At 44.0% G+C, this 19,792-nt stretch overlaps 1 protein-coding gene across 1 annotated transcript; it reads right to left on the bottom strand.

Moving 5' to 3' along the window:
• Positions 1-5,312: 5,312 nt before the first annotated feature.
• COX20 (cytochrome c oxidase assembly factor COX20) lies at positions 5,313-10,009 on the bottom strand. Its single transcript, XM_034061045.1, has 4 exons — positions 9,810-10,009; positions 7,570-7,684; positions 7,362-7,425; positions 5,313-6,771 (listed from the first exon to the last, which is right to left on the bottom strand). Exons 1-4 carry the CDS (start codon positions 9,840-9,842, stop codon positions 6,630-6,632), a joined length of 354 nt encoding a protein of 117 aa, XP_033916936.1. The 5' UTR covers positions 9,843-10,009; the 3' UTR covers positions 5,313-6,629.
• Positions 10,010-19,792: the final 9,783 nt, after the last annotated feature.

Genomic DNA, 19,792 nt, shown 5'->3' with positions numbered 1-19,792 from the left:
TGTCTTGAGGTAATTAGGCCATTATTAGGTGACTCCACAGCCTGCTCTCCTCAGACCCGGTTTAGTCCTTCCAGCTTTCTTCCAGTGGGTTGTGTGCTTGAGCTCCCTGAACACCTCAGGAGCCCTCCACTGGAGCCTCCATGGTTTTTCAACATCCCTGTTGACCGAGAGGCACAAAGCAGGACCACAACATTGGACACGCTCCCTCAGCTGTGTCACAGACTGGGGGATAAGTGCATCCCTTGATTTGTTGGACCTGTACTTCCTGATGGAGTCCAAGCTGTGGTTTGCCTTATTTGCAGCAAGAACTCCCCTGGCCCATGTTCAACTTGGCGTCCACTGTACATCCCATCCTTCAGAGCAGGGCAGCTGTTCAGCTAGCTGATTCCCAGCCTCTAGTGGACATGCTCGTATGAAGCAGCTACGCTGTAGTAGTAATAATTGATAATCAACTGACTTGTTAAATAGCATCTCAGAAAGACACATTAGTTGTAAATTACTTGTGCAAACTAAATATCTTGTGTATTTTCCCTGTTTGCTTTGAGAGACCTCCGAGAACGCACTATGATAGTGCAGTAAGAACTCTCAGCACTTACACAGTAGAGAATGTAGCACTTAACTCTCACAACACGTTTGGTTTCCAGACCTAGGACATTCCTTCAGTCTCACCTTTGTGTGAACTTGCTTGCCTCTTCTTTACAAAGAGAAATATCTATCTATCTATCTATCTAATCTATCTATCTATCTCATCTCCTGCGCGGAGCAGGGGCCACCAAGCACCATTGTGGCTGTCAGTGCTCAAGCCCACTGGTGGATTCCCATTCTGGCTGTGGTAGGAGCTGCTGCTCTGAGAGGAGGCTGTGTAAGGAATCGCAGTGCTGCAGTCTGTAGGGCAGCACGCTGCACCCAGCCCGGCGCCATGCTGAGGAGACGCCATGGTCTGCTCAGAGGTGGAGGATAAGGCAGAGGCCAGGAGACGCTTCCAAAACCCCACATTCCCCTGGAGGTTCTCAGGAGGGGGCTGCTGCTCCCGCAACCATGCTGGCACAGCCCCGGGATACTCATGTGCCTCTGGTGCTTGGCAGCCAGCTGGGCCTTTCTTGTTTCTTCCTTTAAGGAAACACCTGTGCAAGCACATGAGAGACTCCAGCGGCTTCTTTCGGCAGGTCTGAGCACAGAGAACAAAGAGAAGTTTTCAGGAATGATCTTGCTTTACAGATGCTGCCTTGAAAGGTGCATTACTCAGCAAGCACCAAGTACGAGCATCCTCCTCTAGCTCCAGAACAACCCAGTCACAATTACACTGCTGGAAGCAAAGGCTGCTGGAGGAAGGGAGGCAGTGCTTGGGCTCCTCCTTGAAGAGTGGTTGGGATGCAAGTACATTGGATGATCTTGAGAGTGACCATGCAGGTACCAGAGACATATGAACTGAGGTGTGGCACCCCCAGGATGAGGATGGATGGGGATACATAAAATGGTGAGTAGAAGTGAGCACTGACTGCCTTTTCGGATGTGAACAACCATCGTGCCTGTTAGCAGGTGTAAGAAGCCCTCTGCAGTAGTTGGGGGGGGACTTTGTGAGCTTTAGGAAGAAAGGGCTGCTCACTTTTTATCCATCTGGGAGTCTGAGTAGTTGAAGAACTTGGCATTTGGATACAAAGAGGTAAGAAACCAAGTCAAACAAGTTCTGCCACAGCCTCCCAGTGCTGCCTCAGGGTGACCCTCAAGGGCTTTAAGGGTTGGATGAAAGCATTGTAAGCACACCATGTGATAATCACTGGTCATGCCAGATTTCTTGGGGGAGCTCAAAGAGAACATCATCCCCTCTATTTTGAGAAACTGGCAGCTGGATTTTTTTGCTCTATATTTGCTCTATGAAGGACTCCTGCAACAGCCATCTGTGATAATGTATCTGCCCAGTAATATACCACCTATTGGCTCCTCATCCTCAGCAGTGGTGCTACTACCTCAGCCAGAGCCTGAATGTTTCCTGACAGGGAAGGGGATGTTAGCTGCTCTTCAATCACTTCAATAACATATCCTAAATGTTCTGCTGGTGCTGGCTGTGGGCACCCTGACTGCGAACTTGCTTGGAAGGAGCCACGGGCAAATTTGGGCTGGGCGATTTGCAGGCAAAGACATCTCATGCATAAATGCACACCATGATCACCACAGCTGATCACAAGCTGTTTGCCAGCAACAGGAGAGGCAAGGAGCTGCAGTGTGGGGAGAGAAGCTGGCTGAGAGATCTGCTGCTGCTCCTAACAGCATTCGACAAAATAAACAAGGACTTTAAGTAAGCAAAGCATGTGTGTCCTCTTCAGAGTGTGAAGACAGAGAGGAGCAGCTTTGCCTCTGTGAAACAGATCACCAGGCTGTGGCGAGTCTAGAGGAGCGCTGCAGTGGCAACTGCCCACTCCCACCGTACATGGTAGGTACTGCCAGTGGGCTCCCGGCATGTTCACTGGGGGGATCTGACACAGCCATGCTCATGACAGATGGCAGAAGCAGGAAAGATTAAAATGTTGTTCTCAGAATGAACTGCTCTCCATCTTTAAAACAAGCACACTGAGGAACACCGTGACCTATTCCTGCAGAACAGGCAGACCTATTGCTGGGCAGCTCTCAGGCAAACTGTGAGCCCCCACACAAAGGGAGTGCATGAAAATGTCTTAGGGTGCTGTCAGACACGGGTAAAAGCCTATGTTTTCCTCAAATGATCTCATTCAAGGCTCTACCTTCTCTTCACCACCCTGTTCCCCCTGCCCCCAGCTGAAGGTTTAGCACACATATTTGCTCAGTGTAGTATTTTAAGTGTGTTCCAAGGCCTTGCATCACATTAACAAGAACTCAGCTCCGGTTCTGACATGTGATTAATTCTTGTTCTTCAATTAAAAACAGGACAAAAAAATCACCAAAGGATCACCTGAACATACCATAAAACTGGTTTGGTTTTCTTTTGATCAGTTTTCCCAGGCAGCAACAATGTAGTTATCTCAAACTTTAAACGGAGCAAACCAAGCAACTGGTAACCACTGAGCTCAAGCTAAATGCCTGCATAGGAATGAGGGAAGTACAGGAATTGGTCTCCTAAGCTGGAGAAAATCTTTCACTTGGGAGCTCATTACAACCAAATTCACACAGTGCTTCGTCGTTACCGGGTTGCTTACCCCAGAAATAACAAACATATACCCCCAAAACCCAAAGCAGATGCAGTGACAAGGAGGTACTTTTCCCTTGCAGCACTAGAGGACCTGGGGTGTGTGGTGACACACAGAGAACAGCCAGGGAGCCTGCAAACCGCAGTGAGCACCAACACCTCCCCAGAATCTCTGCTTGTGGAAGGATACAGACAATGAGTTTGGGATGGCAGCTGTAGTTACCTCTGCTGTCAACTTCAAAGGCTGCTGGGATTTGAGTCAGTCGCACTTGTCAATGGCTGAAGCATGACACTGCTGCAGCATACGGCAGTGAAGAGCAGAGGCCAGCCGATGACATGCCTCTACTGATGGAGTTCGCAGCCTCTTGCTTTGACAGCAACTTTCCTTCCTGAAGGGCTTGGAGGGTCGCTCTGTTCACTGCAGGGAGCTGTGTGAGCCTGCTGCAGGGGACTAGCAAGCACCTTCTCACAAGAGTATAGTTCCTGCAGGGAGAGTGAGGTGTGGAGGAGCAAATGGGGCCATAAACCCATCTATTTGTTTTGGTGGTGGTTTAGGTTGCTTTAAGGGAGGATTTGACTAACTTCAGGGATTAAAACTAAGTCTGCCTGTCAGTCACCACTCAGTGACCAACTAATGCATCTGCCAGTAAAATAAACAGGATTTTAACAACTTTACAGTAGCTTAAAATTGCCACACTTCATTCTCTCCTTCAGGCTCAGAGGGCTGAAAACCAAACATCTTCAAAATCACTATGTATCTTTCTTTCTAGTTAACTGTCTAGTAGGTTTTAATTTGAACCTTGATAAAACAAAAACTATCACATTTGTCATTAGCAGCAATACTTAAAGTAACAATACCAAATCTGACAATAGAACACAGATGTATGTTACGTGTTTCTACCAATGACTCATGGCTCACTAATTAAAAAAACTGGGAATTGTTTTCAAATGTTAAAATTACTTCTATTAGGTTACTCTTTTATTTTATGAATGCATTCTAATTTATGACAACACACAGCTTTGGAAGTGGGGGTTTAGTTCTGCCCCTCTCCCCGCCTTCTAGTGGGGGCTGGTAACCCATCAGTCACTTTCAATCCACTTTCCATAGCTGGCGCAGCAGCAGCTGGAGCCAGCACTTCGAGGAATGGTGCCAGACTTTTCCCTGTGCGCTTATCCATGAGCATTCTTCCCTCTCCTAGTGCAGCCACCCCCCTTCCAGGCCAGCGAGTCCTGCTCACAGCTTCCCCCCATCCCATTCAGCAAATGCTGACTCCCGGTTAGCTCAGTTCCACCTCAAGTTTCAGTAGATAACGAAGCTCAGACATGTCAGCCAGAGGGCCTGTGCTGCCTCTTTCAACATTTTTCTGTTAACATCTGGAATACTCTCTTTACACGTTGCCCAGTGAAGCAGAAGTATCAGACGGACTTTCTATGCAATGCTAATACATCTAAAATTTCAGTTATTGACCAGAATTGCTAATACTGTAGTTAAGCTGTTATTGCACTAATAGTCTTAAATGCAGTAGCTTAAACCAACACCAATTGGCACCAGAGAGGATTTAATGCTGCAGTTTTCCCAGATTTTTTAATATACATAGTACCATGATGCCTCTCCCTTTTTCTCATCAGTACACATTAGCTGTGCACTTTGAAGGATGCCATTATGCACATGCTCACTTCTTTCCTATCACTACAGAACAGCATTTCCTTCTTTCTCTACAACTGCTCTTTGCCAAAGAGTGGATTTTCTTCTGCACGCTTTTGTTTCCTAACCCATCCCCTGCTGAACTGTGATCTCACAGCCAAAAGACCCCCCACTTAGATTGCAATTCCTTTTCTTAGGTCAGATAGGAAAGAACTCAGCCATGTATTAAAATAGAAGCTTGCTAAGTCCTGGTTCATGGCTCACTCAGTTTCCCACTGCTGCTTCAAGAGCTTTATGAACACCTCTCACTCCTAGGGAAAGGAGTTTCCTTCCCTCTCACCCTCCACCCACCAACACTGAACCAGGGAGAAACATTTTCCTTTTCTGAATTAGTTAGCTGCCAGGCAACTTCTGAGTTCAGATCTTGCAGTGAGGACAGGAAGTGTTTCACTGAGCTGAATCAAGTTTTCTGGAGACATTTCATATAAAACTATCAAAAGAGTGTCCTCCAGAAAAGTTATCTTTAATGTTTTCTCCAAAGAAACAAGAGGAGTAGGGGAACAAAAGGAAGTACAGGTTTGTTTTCTTCTTGTAGGAGGCTAATCCACAGAGGGTAAAAGTTTAATTATCTTAGCGTAAATAGCATGTTTGTTTAGTGCTCTCAAGTATACTTCCAAATTAAGTAAGAAGAGCAATGCTGCTGTTTACACCTGGATTCCCAAACCTTTCCTCATTGACTTAACAGCAGATCACAAACTCTCTCAGATTAACTACAGGTGGAGGGAAAGGACCATTTTTGCTCAGTGAATGCTTTTGGATACCAAAAACTGCTTAACATAATATAGCCTAAATAATTTTGTGGAAATACATATATATATATATATATATATGATATGCTATATATGATACATATATTGTGACAGCGTTATAGGCAGAAACAAGCAAGGAATGAAATATTATGCCATCACTCTTATTAACTAATATGCAATTAGAACTTAACACTGTATTGCCAAATAAGATGGTCTCCTTGAAATTATACAGTGCTACTTCTTTTAGCTGAATATGTACAGTGAAATACACAAGAACATGCCTTTTAAAAATAATCTGCTGACCATTGCTAGTTAGAATGTAAATTATTACTGCACCATTTGAAAGGAAATATCTTAAACAGAAGAGCAAGATTTTTAACTGAGGGAAAAGATCACTTAGCTTAGATTGCTTCTGAAGTGTGATTTTATGCTTTAGTTTCACACAGACAGAACAAATCTGGACATCCTTTAATTTCACAGTGTATATCAATGATCTGAGGTTATTCTGCAGCTGAAATCTTACAAAGACTACTGATACCACCCATCCTGCCTGCCTAAGCAAAGCATTCACCTACTGTTTAGGCATTCCTGTTTGACAAACAGCATAGTTAACAGTAGCACTGAAGGATACATTTACTCAAGAGAACAGCTGATGAAAATATTTTCCTGTATTTAAATGAGATGTAATTACAACTTTGCTAAAATGAATCATTCCCTTTACAATGGAAGTTAAAGCACTCCCAAATCATTGTCATAAATCCTCTGTGACCCTGTAATAGCACACATCAGTTCCCCGGTGTTGAATAGGAGGTCATTCCTAACAGTGTACACAATCACACACACACATGAAACAAAGAAAGGCTTGTACACTGACTTTACAGATTCACCATAAATTTCTTGCTTGCATTTGCTAGGACAATAACCATGATTTACCTCACACACTCACAGGGAAGACTGCCATTTTTGGACCACATCCTCCCAAAGCTCTAATAGACCACAATTCCTCTGCAGCAGACTATGAATCACTTCTTTCATTGTCAGTTTGTTTTCTTGCTGGATCAAGATGACTGCCTTCATATAAGATTTTGTTCCGCACTGCTTCTTTAAGCATTCTTTGCCTGATCCTTTGTTGGGCCAAATTGTACCTGCAGTAAAACCTAGAGGAGGAGATGAAAACAAAACACAATTCCCTGCTCTATATGAGTGACAGTATCAAGTCAGTTATTCAGCCAGCTGAAAAGTTTAAACCACATATAATAATGGTAGTAAAATTCATCGTGAAAGGATACATTGTGAAAATACTTGAGTAACTGCTATTTCTTTCAGGCAAGCATTATGGAGCCACTGAGGAGCAGGATGTACAAATCCACTGGAAAATGCTAATTTCTATAATGTGGATCTTAATTTCATTACTATTTAGTATGCTGCCTTTGTAATCAGGGCAGAAGGATGGCAGAGGTAAAGGAAAAACCGAAAGATGTAGACAGAAGTAACTGGGTGGTTTGATCTCTTAGCAGTCAAGAAACAATAGCGAGTTTCTCCAAAAAACACATTAACATAAAAATTCAAAGGCACTGACCCCTTCCTTTACAAAAAAAAGTAACATTTCAGGGAGACAGAAGAGGATGCTTTGCTAGGCAAGTTTTTTAAGAGTTTCAAAAACAGCGTGGAAGGTCAAACAGGGATCATCACACTGTACAAAGCAGACAACATAGGTCTGTCAAAATTCAGGAACTGTTTTACATACCAGTATCCTAGTGTGGTACAAATAAAGCCACCAACTGCAAAGTCACAAGATCTTCTAACTCTACCTGGAAGAAAAGACAAATATCCTCAAAAATAATTAGAGAAAACCCCTGGGATTACTTCCCATTATTAATAAAACCTAACAGCAAACAGGAATGAATTTTTCCTAGCAAATAAATATATAAAACACAGAAAGAATAAGTACTTACTAGTTGCTAAAAAATATCCAAGGCCCGTAACTAAAGATCCCACAGAGCCATAGAGCACTGATTCTCGTGAACATGGGACACTCTGAACATCTAGAAATCCCAGGAGTTTAAAGGACTGCAAGAAAACAAAACAAAACATAAATTAAAACCATTACTTTTGTACAAGTCCCTAATGCCAACTCCACTGTAAAACTGACTTGTTTTCTTAGCAATGAAAAACAACCACTTGAGGATTTTGTTTCCAGGGCTTTACCTCAGCAAAAATGAACATGCACAGCTGTACCAAGAATGGGTTGAGATGAGTTAACTATTGATTTAGACAACATCATTTTGTACAAACCTGCTGATCCATCCTTTCTATTGAATATTATGAAAGAATTCTTTTAGTCTTCCTTTACATTCCCTCAAAAAGGGAGAAAACTCGTAAGAATCCAGGATCTTTGTTCGAAACTAAACCACATCACAACAAACAGATAAGGCTGCAATTAATTATGCAGTTTAGTTATGCCACATAATGTTAATATCTGAAGAGGCAAGTGTGCTTAAGAAAAAAGTGCCACTATTGGAGAATGCACATGTAGAGAACCTTATACTGAACCCTGAATAAAACCAATTATAAACCAGTAAATTTTAACCTAATCCTATGTACATGCAGGAGCTGTGCACAGAAATTTGTCCATATACAACATGTGTTTAAATGAACCTACTGGTAAAAATGACTCAAACTACTTCATATTCAGTCTCACATCTATAACCTACCCTAGTTTGTATGTATTAGCTTTCTATTTATCAAACAGGAACTACATGTGACATTTATAAACCCAGCCATGAACTGACAAAAACATTTTTCACCTCAGAGATGCCTACACTGGCTTCTGCATAATTCAAGTCTTTTGAATACATTCAAATATAACTTGAATATAATTCATATTTCCCACCTGACAGACATCCTTGCAAATGCTCATGGGCACCACAAGCCAGACTGAGAAATAATGTGCAAGGCCTCCAAATGGCATGGATCAGGGCAAAGGTGGCTGCACTGTAGCAACATCTGTGCCTCTGCCTGCTATTAATTTGCTAGGGATAATGTGAGAATTCATCTTCTTATATTTAAATTGTTAGACCATTAAATACATGTGCAACTGTATCAACTAACACCTTGAAAGACTATTTTCAAATAGTTTAATTTTTTTTGTAAAGCTGTTATACTTGGACAAAGTAGATTTGGAAGATGGAGTACTACAGCCAACTGTTTGTGGAGGGCTGGCAGCTCTGTGAGATAAGTTGTTGTGAAACATATCTGACTGTGGTAACAGGGATGACAAGCGCCTGACAACAGCTGGATTTGTATGCAAGTATGGAAATCCCCGTCAATAATTTTATCCATGTTCCCCATGGACAACGATCAGCTGTTTCCACATAATCCCTGTGTACAAGTGAGACAAAAAGGATTAGACAAAAAGTCTTATCTCCTAATGAGTAATTTCAAGTACTCCCATGTGAAAGAAGTCATCTGATACGTTGCTGTTGTTGGCTAAGAAGGTATCCCTGCTACATCTGTGCAGCATGATGCATCCTTTTAAAATAGTATTTCACCTGTTGCTACACTTGAAATCAGTTGTTATGACTCTATTTCTAACTACTGGCGTTATGAAAGCCTGTCATGACAGTGTTTTACTCATGAACAGTGGGGACCCCGAGAGGGGTCCGTGGAAAAATAAACACGATACACACATCCCTCCACCAGTGTGCTGCTATGGAGCCTCAGAACTGCCGTCGCTTTCCAGGAATTGTTCCCTAATTATTTCCTCTGGGGTAAAACCAGCGGGGGTTTAGGACTGGCTTGCGATAACCTTCCCTGTTTCCAGCGCTGGGCTCCCACCCGGCTGCCTGCACAGCTCACCATCACCTTCCTCCTAGCGCCCAGCTGCCCTTACTGGGGGCGGGCGCCAACACCTTACACCTCCTGAATGGCCCCACGCACCGCCTGTCTCCGGGCAGATTACAGACCCAGCCCCACACCGGGGCCGCACTTCGGCCGCCGCCTCGGGACTTCCCAGCCGCGCAGCCAAGGCAAGACGGGACTGTACCCGAGATGGGCACGACTCCCTCAGCCGCCCACCCCACGCCGGGCCGGAGGCACTGGGCTTGGCGTGTGTGTGTGTGGTGAGCGCCCCGGCGCTGGGGGAGGGCTGCGGCGCCGTGCGGAGTCCCCTCCCCCACCCGCAGTCCTCCATTACCTTCCTCGGCTCAGAGTCGCCCTCGCCCGCCATGACCTGACAGCACCTCCCCCCTCCCGCGTCGCGCACCACTGAGTGCGGACTACGGCTGCCTAGAGCAGGCAGACGGAGGAGGCCGCTCTAGCAGCACCGACCCGCCCCATCTCTATGGTGGCCGCGGGGGGTGGGGGCGGGCGGGAGCGCCGGCGCCATTTTAGGTCCAGCGCCGAGATTCCAGCAAAATCCTTTGTTCGGTGAAATGGGTCACGGCGCGGGGCGCGCGCGCGCACGCACGCACGCACGCACGCACGCACATGCGCGGGAGGGGAGGGGCGGGGGAGGAGCGAGGGGCAGGGTGGGGAGCGAGGGGCAGGGACTGAGGGCGGGTGTTAAAGGGGGTGGTAGCGGGTCTGGGAGAGGTAAAGGCGGTCAGCGGGTAGCGCTAGGTGGGAGCAGGAGATGACAGATCTTTGTGCCGGAGGGGGTAGGTTGAACGGTGCAGGCTGCGGGGAGGGAGGAAAGGGGGAGAGAGAGAAGAGGTTGTTTTAGTGTCCCTTGCGGGAAGCAACCCGGAATGCTGGAATGAGATAAGGAAAAGATAACGTGGAACTGGAAGAAGTGTCAGAGGAGGAAGAACTGTTTCAAAAGAAATGCTCTTGATAATGGTCTCCTGTGGGACGTTTTACAACTAAACCGGACAAAATGCACGGGGGTTCACTAGGGATAAGTGTGCGGGAACAGGTGCACATGTAAGAGATAATCACTTGGTTGTACCTGTAGTAATAGCTGAAAAGGTGGATAAGTAATGGAGTAAGTAGTAAGCCATATCCTCTAAGTAACAGAGGATAGAGTTTTAACAGTTCTGCAAGATACTGTGAAAATACATTTGACCGCATGAAAACAAGTCCCTACCTGCTAAGTAGTGAATTAATCGGGTAGACTCAGTTCGGGACCGACCTTTCTTAGCAGTAAGGTATGACAAAGGTAAGAGATAATCACAGTTTGATTTAAAAAAAAACATATCTTCAGACCTTGTTAAAGGTTGTTCTTATGGGGTTTTTTAAATCCTATACTAAATAAAATGGTCATTTTCACACACTGAAATTTAAACTGATTTGAGTTTTATTACTTGGTTTGGACACAATGGTCAATTTTAATGCATCACTAGCTGACAAGTGCTACTGTACATTTGCATGAGCTAATTTACAGCTCTGATGGATTTGCAACAGCTCTCAGTCCTTCCCAACAGCCCTGTCTACCACTGTTTATGCCATCTTTGCAGACTTTGCCGGCAATCCTCTGAATTTGTGGAACACATTCAGTAAATTTACTATTATTTTTAAAAGATCAGTAAACGGTGCCTAAATTGTGAATAGGTTAGACTGTTTAAGGCTAATGTTTATTACGTATGTAGTGCTGCGAACAGGACACTTGCTACAATACATGAAAATCAAATGAGTGGCATAATCTCTCCTTGGAAAAAAATGTAAATGTCTGGTGTTATCTTGGTTGGTTTAAAAAGTGGAATTTCATTTTGTTAAGCAATGGCAAACATTGAGAGATTGTAAGTAATCCCGTGAGCGTGCTAAATATGTTTGAGATTAAGAAGTCAACAATGGTGAAAAACATACTGCTTTTGCTGCCATATTTTGAAGGAGATATTTTCTTCTTTGAAACAGGAGATTAGTTTTAGAATGAAGGTACATGATAAAGCATCTTCTGTCTGATGGTCAAGGACAGGCTGAGAAGTGCATGGTTTTCCCTACATGTCATTTATTGCTTTTCCACATACCCAAATCACACTGCAATATCCACTGGCAATAAGTGTAACATTTTTTTCTCTTCTCTTTGGTACTCACTGCTGGCACTCACAGTTCTGCTTCACCTCTTCTAGAAGTTGCTCTGAAATAATTGCTGTGACCATTTGTGGAGTTCCAGGTACACAGAGGGCTGCTTGACAGTGCTTGGGATCAGTGAAGTCACTTGAGCTGGAGCTTCCTTAGCATAAAAGCAGAAGGGCTGCTGACATGACATATGACATGGGATATCCTGAAGTGCACAGCAGGCTTTCTCTTGTGGTGGTCTGTAGGGACCTGAGAAACACACTCGTCTTTTGAGAGCAGTGCAGATTTAGGTCAAGTTGCTCTGCTGCAGATGTGTTTTGGAAGGTAGAAGGACAACAGGTTCCTGGGCTGGTAGTTGAGGCATGCTTCGAGGCAAATTTTGGAGGTGTCCCGCAGGGCTTTTTATCTGTCTTCATGGTCACACTGAAGATGGAAACAAGCATTTTGTAAGCTGTGAAAGCAAGTGGTACTTAGAACTGCCACAAGTCAGGAACAGGTTATTGTACTCATGTCTTCAGTTTTAATGAGGGTGTATGTCCTTCAGGAGGAGGACATTATGTTACTGGATGCAAGTGTGTAGGAGTTAGGTATTTTGGTAGTTTTGTGCTGATAAATGGTTATTATGATGGCTGTAGAAATACTGAGCAGTAGGTTATGGCTGAGTAACCACCTTTGTGAGGATGGAGCAGGCACAAGGACTCTGTGCAAGCTGCTGTTGCCAAGGCAGTCAGCAACCACGCTTGTGCAATTGAATAAAAATAATTATCTTTTTTTCCCCTAAGCATTAATGCAAATTAAATTTCAACTGCAAGGCAGTTTTATTCGGGGTTGGCTTTGCTGATCATTTCTGTAGGTTGACTTATTCCTAACTACCTGTACAAACGACCTTTTCAGCTGCAGCACTTGAGAGATGTTAATTCAGTGTACTCTAAAAGCCAAAGAAACAAGGGCAGCCTTCTGATGGCTTTATTTCTTCTGCCAGATCTTTTAATCTGTTTATCTTATTCAGGCATTTGATTCAAAAAGGAAGCAGAGTTTATATTAAAAGAGAAGGCTTATGTAAAACGTAACAGTTATAATTGCAGCTACACTGTTAGATGTAGAGCTACATTTAGAATTTCCTGACTTATTAGTAGCAGTTGGACTTAGGGATGCTTCTGACTAAAAATAGAACAGAGTTTTTCTTAATTAACCATTTTTTATATATATATATAATGTGAACTACTTCTGTTTGGGCTCTAAAGCATGTCTTGAATATATTCGTGGCAAAACCTGACACACTAAGGTTTCTTGCAGATCACTGTAATAAACTTCAAGCAGATGGTGGTAGTATTTATTTCTGCCACTTTTTGGTCTGTGTTTTTAAGTTGCAACTTTGTAAGATGCAGAACTCATTTTCTGAAACTGAAGACATTAGAGATACATGCTATTTCTGAAACAAATCTGAACAGTAATGACCTAGTATCCATAGGGTGATAAAAAAAGGAGTGTGGAAGGGAACATTTCTCTTGCCTCAGAGCTGCTTTACTTAGCCCTGTTTCATTCCTAACATGTTCATCTAACTTTCTTGTAAAACTTCCCATTCCATTTTGTGTCTTAATTTTTCAAAGTACAGTAGCTGTCCTGAGGTTTCTGTCATGAGCAGTGTGGAGGGGGCTTGTTATGAACTCTGAGCCTCATGCTCCACGTCTGTCATATAAATGTGTCAGGCTTAATCTTTATTAATTCCTGAGGGAAAACTGGAGACTAGAACTAATAAGATATTTGTATGGTAATTGTTTCTTCTGGGATGTGGCTTCTGAGAATTCATAACTGAAGAGGGTTTTGCCAGAAAGAAATCCATTTAGAAATAAGCTGTTTAAACAGCACAACAGAACTAGAAAATTCATTTTGGGGGGTTGGAATCTATTGAGGCTATGAAATGTTCAGACAGCCTCTCAGGCATAAGATTTCCCTCAGCAGAAGTCCCTGAATGGTGCGACTTGGGTATTCTGAGGAAGTGCCATGGTGTGCTTCTCCTGTCCCTGCAGTTTTCCCTATATATCCAGCACTGCCTGAATTAACTTTCTACATTACTCACTGTGGCTTTTGTGGTTTTGCAAAGATTAGGCTAAAGTCCAGAGAAGAAAAAGCACCTTCTTATGGCTTTAATGTACTATGGTCTGGACAACTGGTTCATCTTTAACACAGACAGTGATGTAGTATAGTAATGGTATCACTGAGCTGAAGAGTCAGGGAGACTAATGGTGTGCCAGGGAGCCACTTTGATGATGTGTTCTGCATGCAGTCTGCCATTAAAGTAGATATATAATTAGCAGCATACAGGGAAAGAGGAGTCACATCCATGGAGCAGAGCGTATCAAAGTAGATGCTGAAATCAGACAACTGGAGAGGGTGTTCAGAAATTATGCCATGTATCAACTAGAGAAAAAACGTGGTGCATCAGGTAGATCTCATTATAGCTTGTTATTTTTGACTTTTTCTTTCCCCCCTCCCTTTTTTTTTGGGGGGGGGGGGGGGTTGGGGGGACTAGGGTGAGGGAGTTGAGTTTAATTTTGTAATCAAGTACTGCACATTTTAGAGTAGGTTTCACTAACCTATCCCCACCCCACCTTGTCTGGTGACATGACTGTCTGCTAGTACCTTGCCAAATGCAAGAAGGTGTTTTGCTCCCCTGGCAGAAATGGTGGACTCATATGACAGCCACTGTCTAAAATAATGGAAAGTTTCAGAGAAGCCAGGGTATGTGTTTTTGTCATGCTAGGTTTCAGTATGATGGGGCAGGAACCTCTATAGAAAATAGCACACCTTTGGCAAGGGGCAAAGGAAAGCAAGCTTATGGCTTCAGAAGGGTCTCATAAGAAACAGCCAGTCTGCAGGGCTGAGATTTGAGAGATCAAAGTCAAACACAACATATTATTTCCAGACAGTTGTTCCAGATTTGCGGGCACCTCAGGTGTCCTGCTGTGGTGTCCATATTCTCTGGCAAGAATTCAAGCTTTTTCTCATTCGTGACAGAAATGACTTCATGTCTTGCACACTGAGAGTGTTAATTTGGCATATAAATATTTCCGTACCTGGTATGGTTTCTGCTGCTCTCTGAGAAGGATCAGAGATTAAAAATACCTTCATATCTTGTTGCTAGTGTTTTCAGATCCAGTGTTTTTGCTCCTTCCCTGATGCCACACTGTGACCTGGCCTGCAGGCTGAGTCAGTCTGTTGGTGACCAGCTACTGAGGGCTACAACCTTCTGTCGTATTTTGATTTTGGAGGATCCTAGTTTCCTCTCTAAAGCATCAGGTTCTGGGCTAAGGTCAGTTATGCCTATGAATTAATTCTACAGAGCACCTGATGCAGGACAGACAGCAGAATTTGATGAGGGGCAGAAGCTGTGCTCAGAGGTTTTGAAAAGTAGTAGGACAACTCTCTGGGTTGCTGGGGGAATTGATCCCAGCTGGACCAGAGGGATTTGTGTGCATCCTCTGCCCTGAACTGTTAGTTGTCATACCCCTCCATGTATGCAGTGGTGCTGATGGGGAAGCCTTCAAGAGTCTCCCTTAGTGTAGGGTGCAGCACTGTGTTGCAGTTTAAACCCAGCCAGCAACCCACAACCATGCAGCCGCTCGCTCACTCCCCCCCCCTCTTGCTCCCCCTGCTCCCAGAGGGATGGGGAGGAGAATCAAAAGAATGTAACTCCCACCGATTGAGGTAAGAACAGTGCAGTAACTAAGTTATAACACAAACCACTGCTGCTACCACCAATAATAATAATGATAAGGAAAAAAACAATGGAAGAGAATACAACCACTCACCACCTGCTGACCAATGCCCAACCTGAGCAGTGATCTAGCTGTTTCAGGTAACTGCCCCAGCTTATACACTAGGCATGACATGCTGTGGTATGGAATACCTCTTTGGCTAGTTTGGGTCAGGTGTTCTGTCTCTGCTTCCTCCTGGCTTCCCCTCCTCCATGGCAGAGCATGAGGCTCAGAAAGTCCTTGGTCAGACTAAACATTACTGAGCAGCAACTAAAAACATCAGTGTTATCAGCGCTGTTCCCAGGCTGAAAATCAAAACCACAGCACTGCACCAGCTACTAAGATAGAATCATAGAATAGTTAGGGTTGGAAAGGACCTTAAGATCATCTAGTTCCAACCCCCCTGCCATGGGCAGGGACACCTCACGTTAAACCATATCACCCAAGGCTTCATCCAACCTGGCCTTGAACACCACCAGGGATGGAGCATTCACAACCTCCCTGGACAACCCATTCCAGTACCTCACCGCCCTAACAGTAAAGAACTTCTGCCTTATATTCAATCTAAACTTCCCCTGTTTAAGTTTTAACCCATTATCCCTTGTCCTGTCACTACAGTCCCTAATGAAGAGTCCCTCCCCAGCATCCTTACAGGACCTCTTCAGACACTGGAAGGCTGCTATGAGGTCTCCACGCAGCCTTCTCTTCTCCAGGCTGAACAGCCCCAACTTTCTCAGCCTGTCTTCATATGGGAGGTGCCTCATCCCCTGATCATCCTCGTGGCCCTCCTCTGGACTTGTTCCAACAGCTCCATGTCCTTTTTATGTTGAGGACACCAGAACTGCACACAATACTCCAAGTGAGGTCTCACGAGAGCAGAGTAGAGGGGCAGGATCACCTCCTTTGACCTGCTGGTGATGCTCCTTTTGATGTAGCCCAGGATATGTTTGGCTTTCTGGGCTGTAAGCGCACACTGAAGCCGGCTCATATTCATTTTCTCATTGACCAACACCCCCAAGTCCTTCTCTGCAGGGCTGCTCTGAATCTCTTCTCTGCCCAACCTGTAGCTGTGCCTGGGATTGCTCTGACTCACGTGTAGGACCGCTACTGCTGAACCCAGGACAACTGTTATCCTCACCAGTGAGATAGCTAGCTGCTTCCTAAAATCCAGTTTCAGAGCTCGTGAGCATGAGCATCTATTCAGTGGCTACTGATCTATGCAGAAAGGTTTCTTTATATGCACTGGTAGTTGTGTTTTCCCCTGTATTTTCCCATGCCAATAGTTCTATTTTCCCAGTATGTCAGACTTGTGCCCTCTCAGTACCTCTGCAGGAAAAAGAGCAGAAGCTAAACATGTGCTTAATTGCCTCACTTATCAACTGTTTAAAATTCACAAAGAGCTGGATGTAATTAATGTTTAAGATTAGTTTTTCTGATCTGCTAAAGCTAAAATAGCTTAACACCAGCCAGAGGTGGCTGGTGAGTTATTCTTCCAGTCCTGGGGAAGTCTGTGTTGCAGGAAGCTTAAATAGCAAGCTGCTGCTGCTTCAGAGAGGGGCCATTTCTAATGTGAGTAAAGGGAGAGGAGTGCTTATTTTGGGGAATGGTCCTTCAGAGTGCTAACTTGGGCTTACAGTAGTGTAACAGTACAATTCTCACTTCGTTCTTGCATTTGGGAGTGATACATATGTTCCCATATCTTATGGTTTCCTTTTTACATTTGTTTACCTCCTCTGAGGGTACTTTAAACTCCCAGATCACTATGAACGTTGCAGTACAGCAGTCTGTCTTAAATCCCCCATCTTTTTCAAATGCTTGTGATTAATATTAAAAAATTAATGCTGTTCCAAGTTCTGTGGGTTGGTTTTTTTGTTTTTTTTCTTAACTACAGGTAAGTCTCAGATGTATTTGGAACATGTTAGAGGTCTCTTTAAAATCTTACCTATAACTGACATAATTACCTGCCCAGTTGAGCTGTGGAGGAAGACCAGTCTCTAAGAACTTCAGGCATTACAGTGTTATTTTTAAGTCACACCATGGAATAGTGCCCAAACCCCCACCATTTTGTTTTTTTAGGTCTTTCTCCAAAAAATGCATAGCTGCTCCATGCTCAGAGGAGTAGAATTTAAGCATTTCGATTTTATTCAAATGTCAGTAACCATCAGTTCCTTAGTTACTAGGGATGTGTCTGCTAAGAACAATCTGTCACCTGTCACTGGGCTTTTAAGTGACTGTGATTTCGGATCCAGAGCTAAGACAGGTAATTAACAAAATTGTTCAGACTTCAGTTGAGAGAAGTGCTAATTTTGTATGTTTTCCACAAGAGTGCTGCTTTTTCAGTTAGTTTTGCATTCTTGCACAATTTCTATCTACAGTTATGAAGAATGACATAAGGACTAATCTTAGCTCATTTGTAAAGGTCTGTTGGCTACAAACTGTCCAAAATCTGCAGATTTGTATAAATGCTGCTCCAACTTATTTATGTCATTATTAATACAGCTCAGTTTCTGTGAATTTTCTATAATCTTTTTTAACACGTGCACGGATACTTCACTAAAACACTAAGCTCCCCAGATTGTTAAAGGTTACTGATTACCTTCAAATTTATTGAGGGTATTTGTGTGATGGGGGGGCAAGGGGGAAGAGGTCAGAGTACAGACATTGAATTTTGACAAGTACTGGAACATCATGTAGTCAGGTGAAGAATAGTGTTATTAAATAAAACAATAAAACCTACTTTCTTGTCCAGAAAAAGAAATTGTTATTGCTATAGAGAATCATAGAATGGTCTGGAAGGGACCTTAAAGATCACTCAGTTCAACCCCCTTGCCACAGGCAGGGACACCTTCCACTAGATCAGGTTGCTCAAAGCCCCCGTCCAACCTGGCCTTGAACACTGCCAGGGATGGGGCAGCCACAGCTTCCCTGGGGAACCTGTGCCAGGGCCTCAGCACACTCACAGTGAAGAATTTTTTCCTAATGCCTAATCTAAATTTGCCTTCTTCCAGCTTAAAGCCATTCCCCTTCTCCTATCCCAATAACAGTGTACTCACTGTATTTAATAGCACTATAAACTTAGGAAAAATAGGGCTGGAAGGGATCCTGAGATGTTATTTTGTCCAAAAATGGTGTAGGAAGTATGGACTAGCTTAAAACAGCATACAGATCCTTTCTGCCTCTAGCATACTCCTTGCATATGTACATCTTCAGGTCACCATTACAAATTAATGCTTCCACAAAATACTATGTGAAGGGAATATGGAATTTAATGTATTTAATTTTTGGTCCCAATATATTATCCTGTTGGTGCAGCTTGCTTTCACATCCAGCTGACATGCCTAATCAGAGTACAGCATACGTCTGGGAAAACTGTGATTTGGAGGGATGGGTTCCATACCTTCTATGTCTTCTGTTGAGAGTTAGGCTGGTCAGGGTTGCCTGCATGTATTTGGAACCTGAGCTGTCTGAGTAGGATAGCTGTAGGTTCCCCAAAACATGTGGTCTTTTTTTGGTTTTAGATCACTTAAGAGCAATTGTAGCTGTGTTCCCTTCTCTCCAAGGGAGCTGCTGCTGGCTTCTTTGCTGGTCTCCCCTCCAGCTTCCAAGCCCAGAATTTGCTATGGCTTTGCTTATTCCTGGGAGATTTTTGTACTAGTGGAGCTATGTCTGCCTATGCTGTGTCTGCCTATGTTGTGTCTTATCTCTGGCTTTACCACATGCAGTGTGGAAGCTGAACATGTGTTCAGCTGTCTCCCTGCAAAAGGGTGGACCCTACACAACAAGCAGTGTCAGTCTTCCTGACAGCCTCTGAATTACTGATGATTGCTGTGTCCTGCATGACCTCAGTGAGGAAACAAGACACTTCCCTGGTTGGCTTGTGACCCACTGTCCTGTCCTCACTGGCTGGCTGTGTACTTTTGACTTCCCTTGTACCACCACCTGGCTGAGGGCTTTGACAGCCATCTTCAGAGCCATGAGGAGCCATCCTGCATTTCTCCAGAGCACTGGGTAACCTGCCCTCTCTGGGCTTGAGCCTGAGAAGGAGGTAGCCATGATGGCTTGTGTAGAAAACAGTGGTGGAAGACTTATGCTGCTTTGTAAAGAGCTGACAGGAAAGGGGAAAGAACGGGTACATGGTTTGCTTAAATGCTCCTTTAAAAGGAGTTGGTGGGAATTGCTTCTCAGTAGAGGAACTTCTTCCTTCCCTTCCATAATCAAAAACTTTCTCTCTCTTTGCCCCATTTCAGTTCTCAGGAGAAATCACCTATCTTTCCACTGACAGCTCCATGACTATACATGCCCCATGCTCCCTTCCCCAGTAGGGTACTGACAGGCAGACCTCTTCTGTCCCAGAAGCTTTGCCTCCTGCGAGAAAAAAGCACAGAAGCATGCAGGTATCTTC

The sequence above is a fragment of the Melopsittacus undulatus genome, chromosome 3 (genome assembly GCF_012275295.1).
Source record: "Melopsittacus undulatus isolate bMelUnd1 chromosome 3, bMelUnd1.mat.Z, whole genome shotgun sequence".
Taxonomy (NCBI): domain Eukaryota; kingdom Metazoa; phylum Chordata; class Aves; order Psittaciformes; family Psittaculidae; genus Melopsittacus; species Melopsittacus undulatus.
The sequence above is the reverse complement of the archived record's forward strand: the minus strand, read 5'-3'. Positions and strand labels throughout refer to the sequence as shown.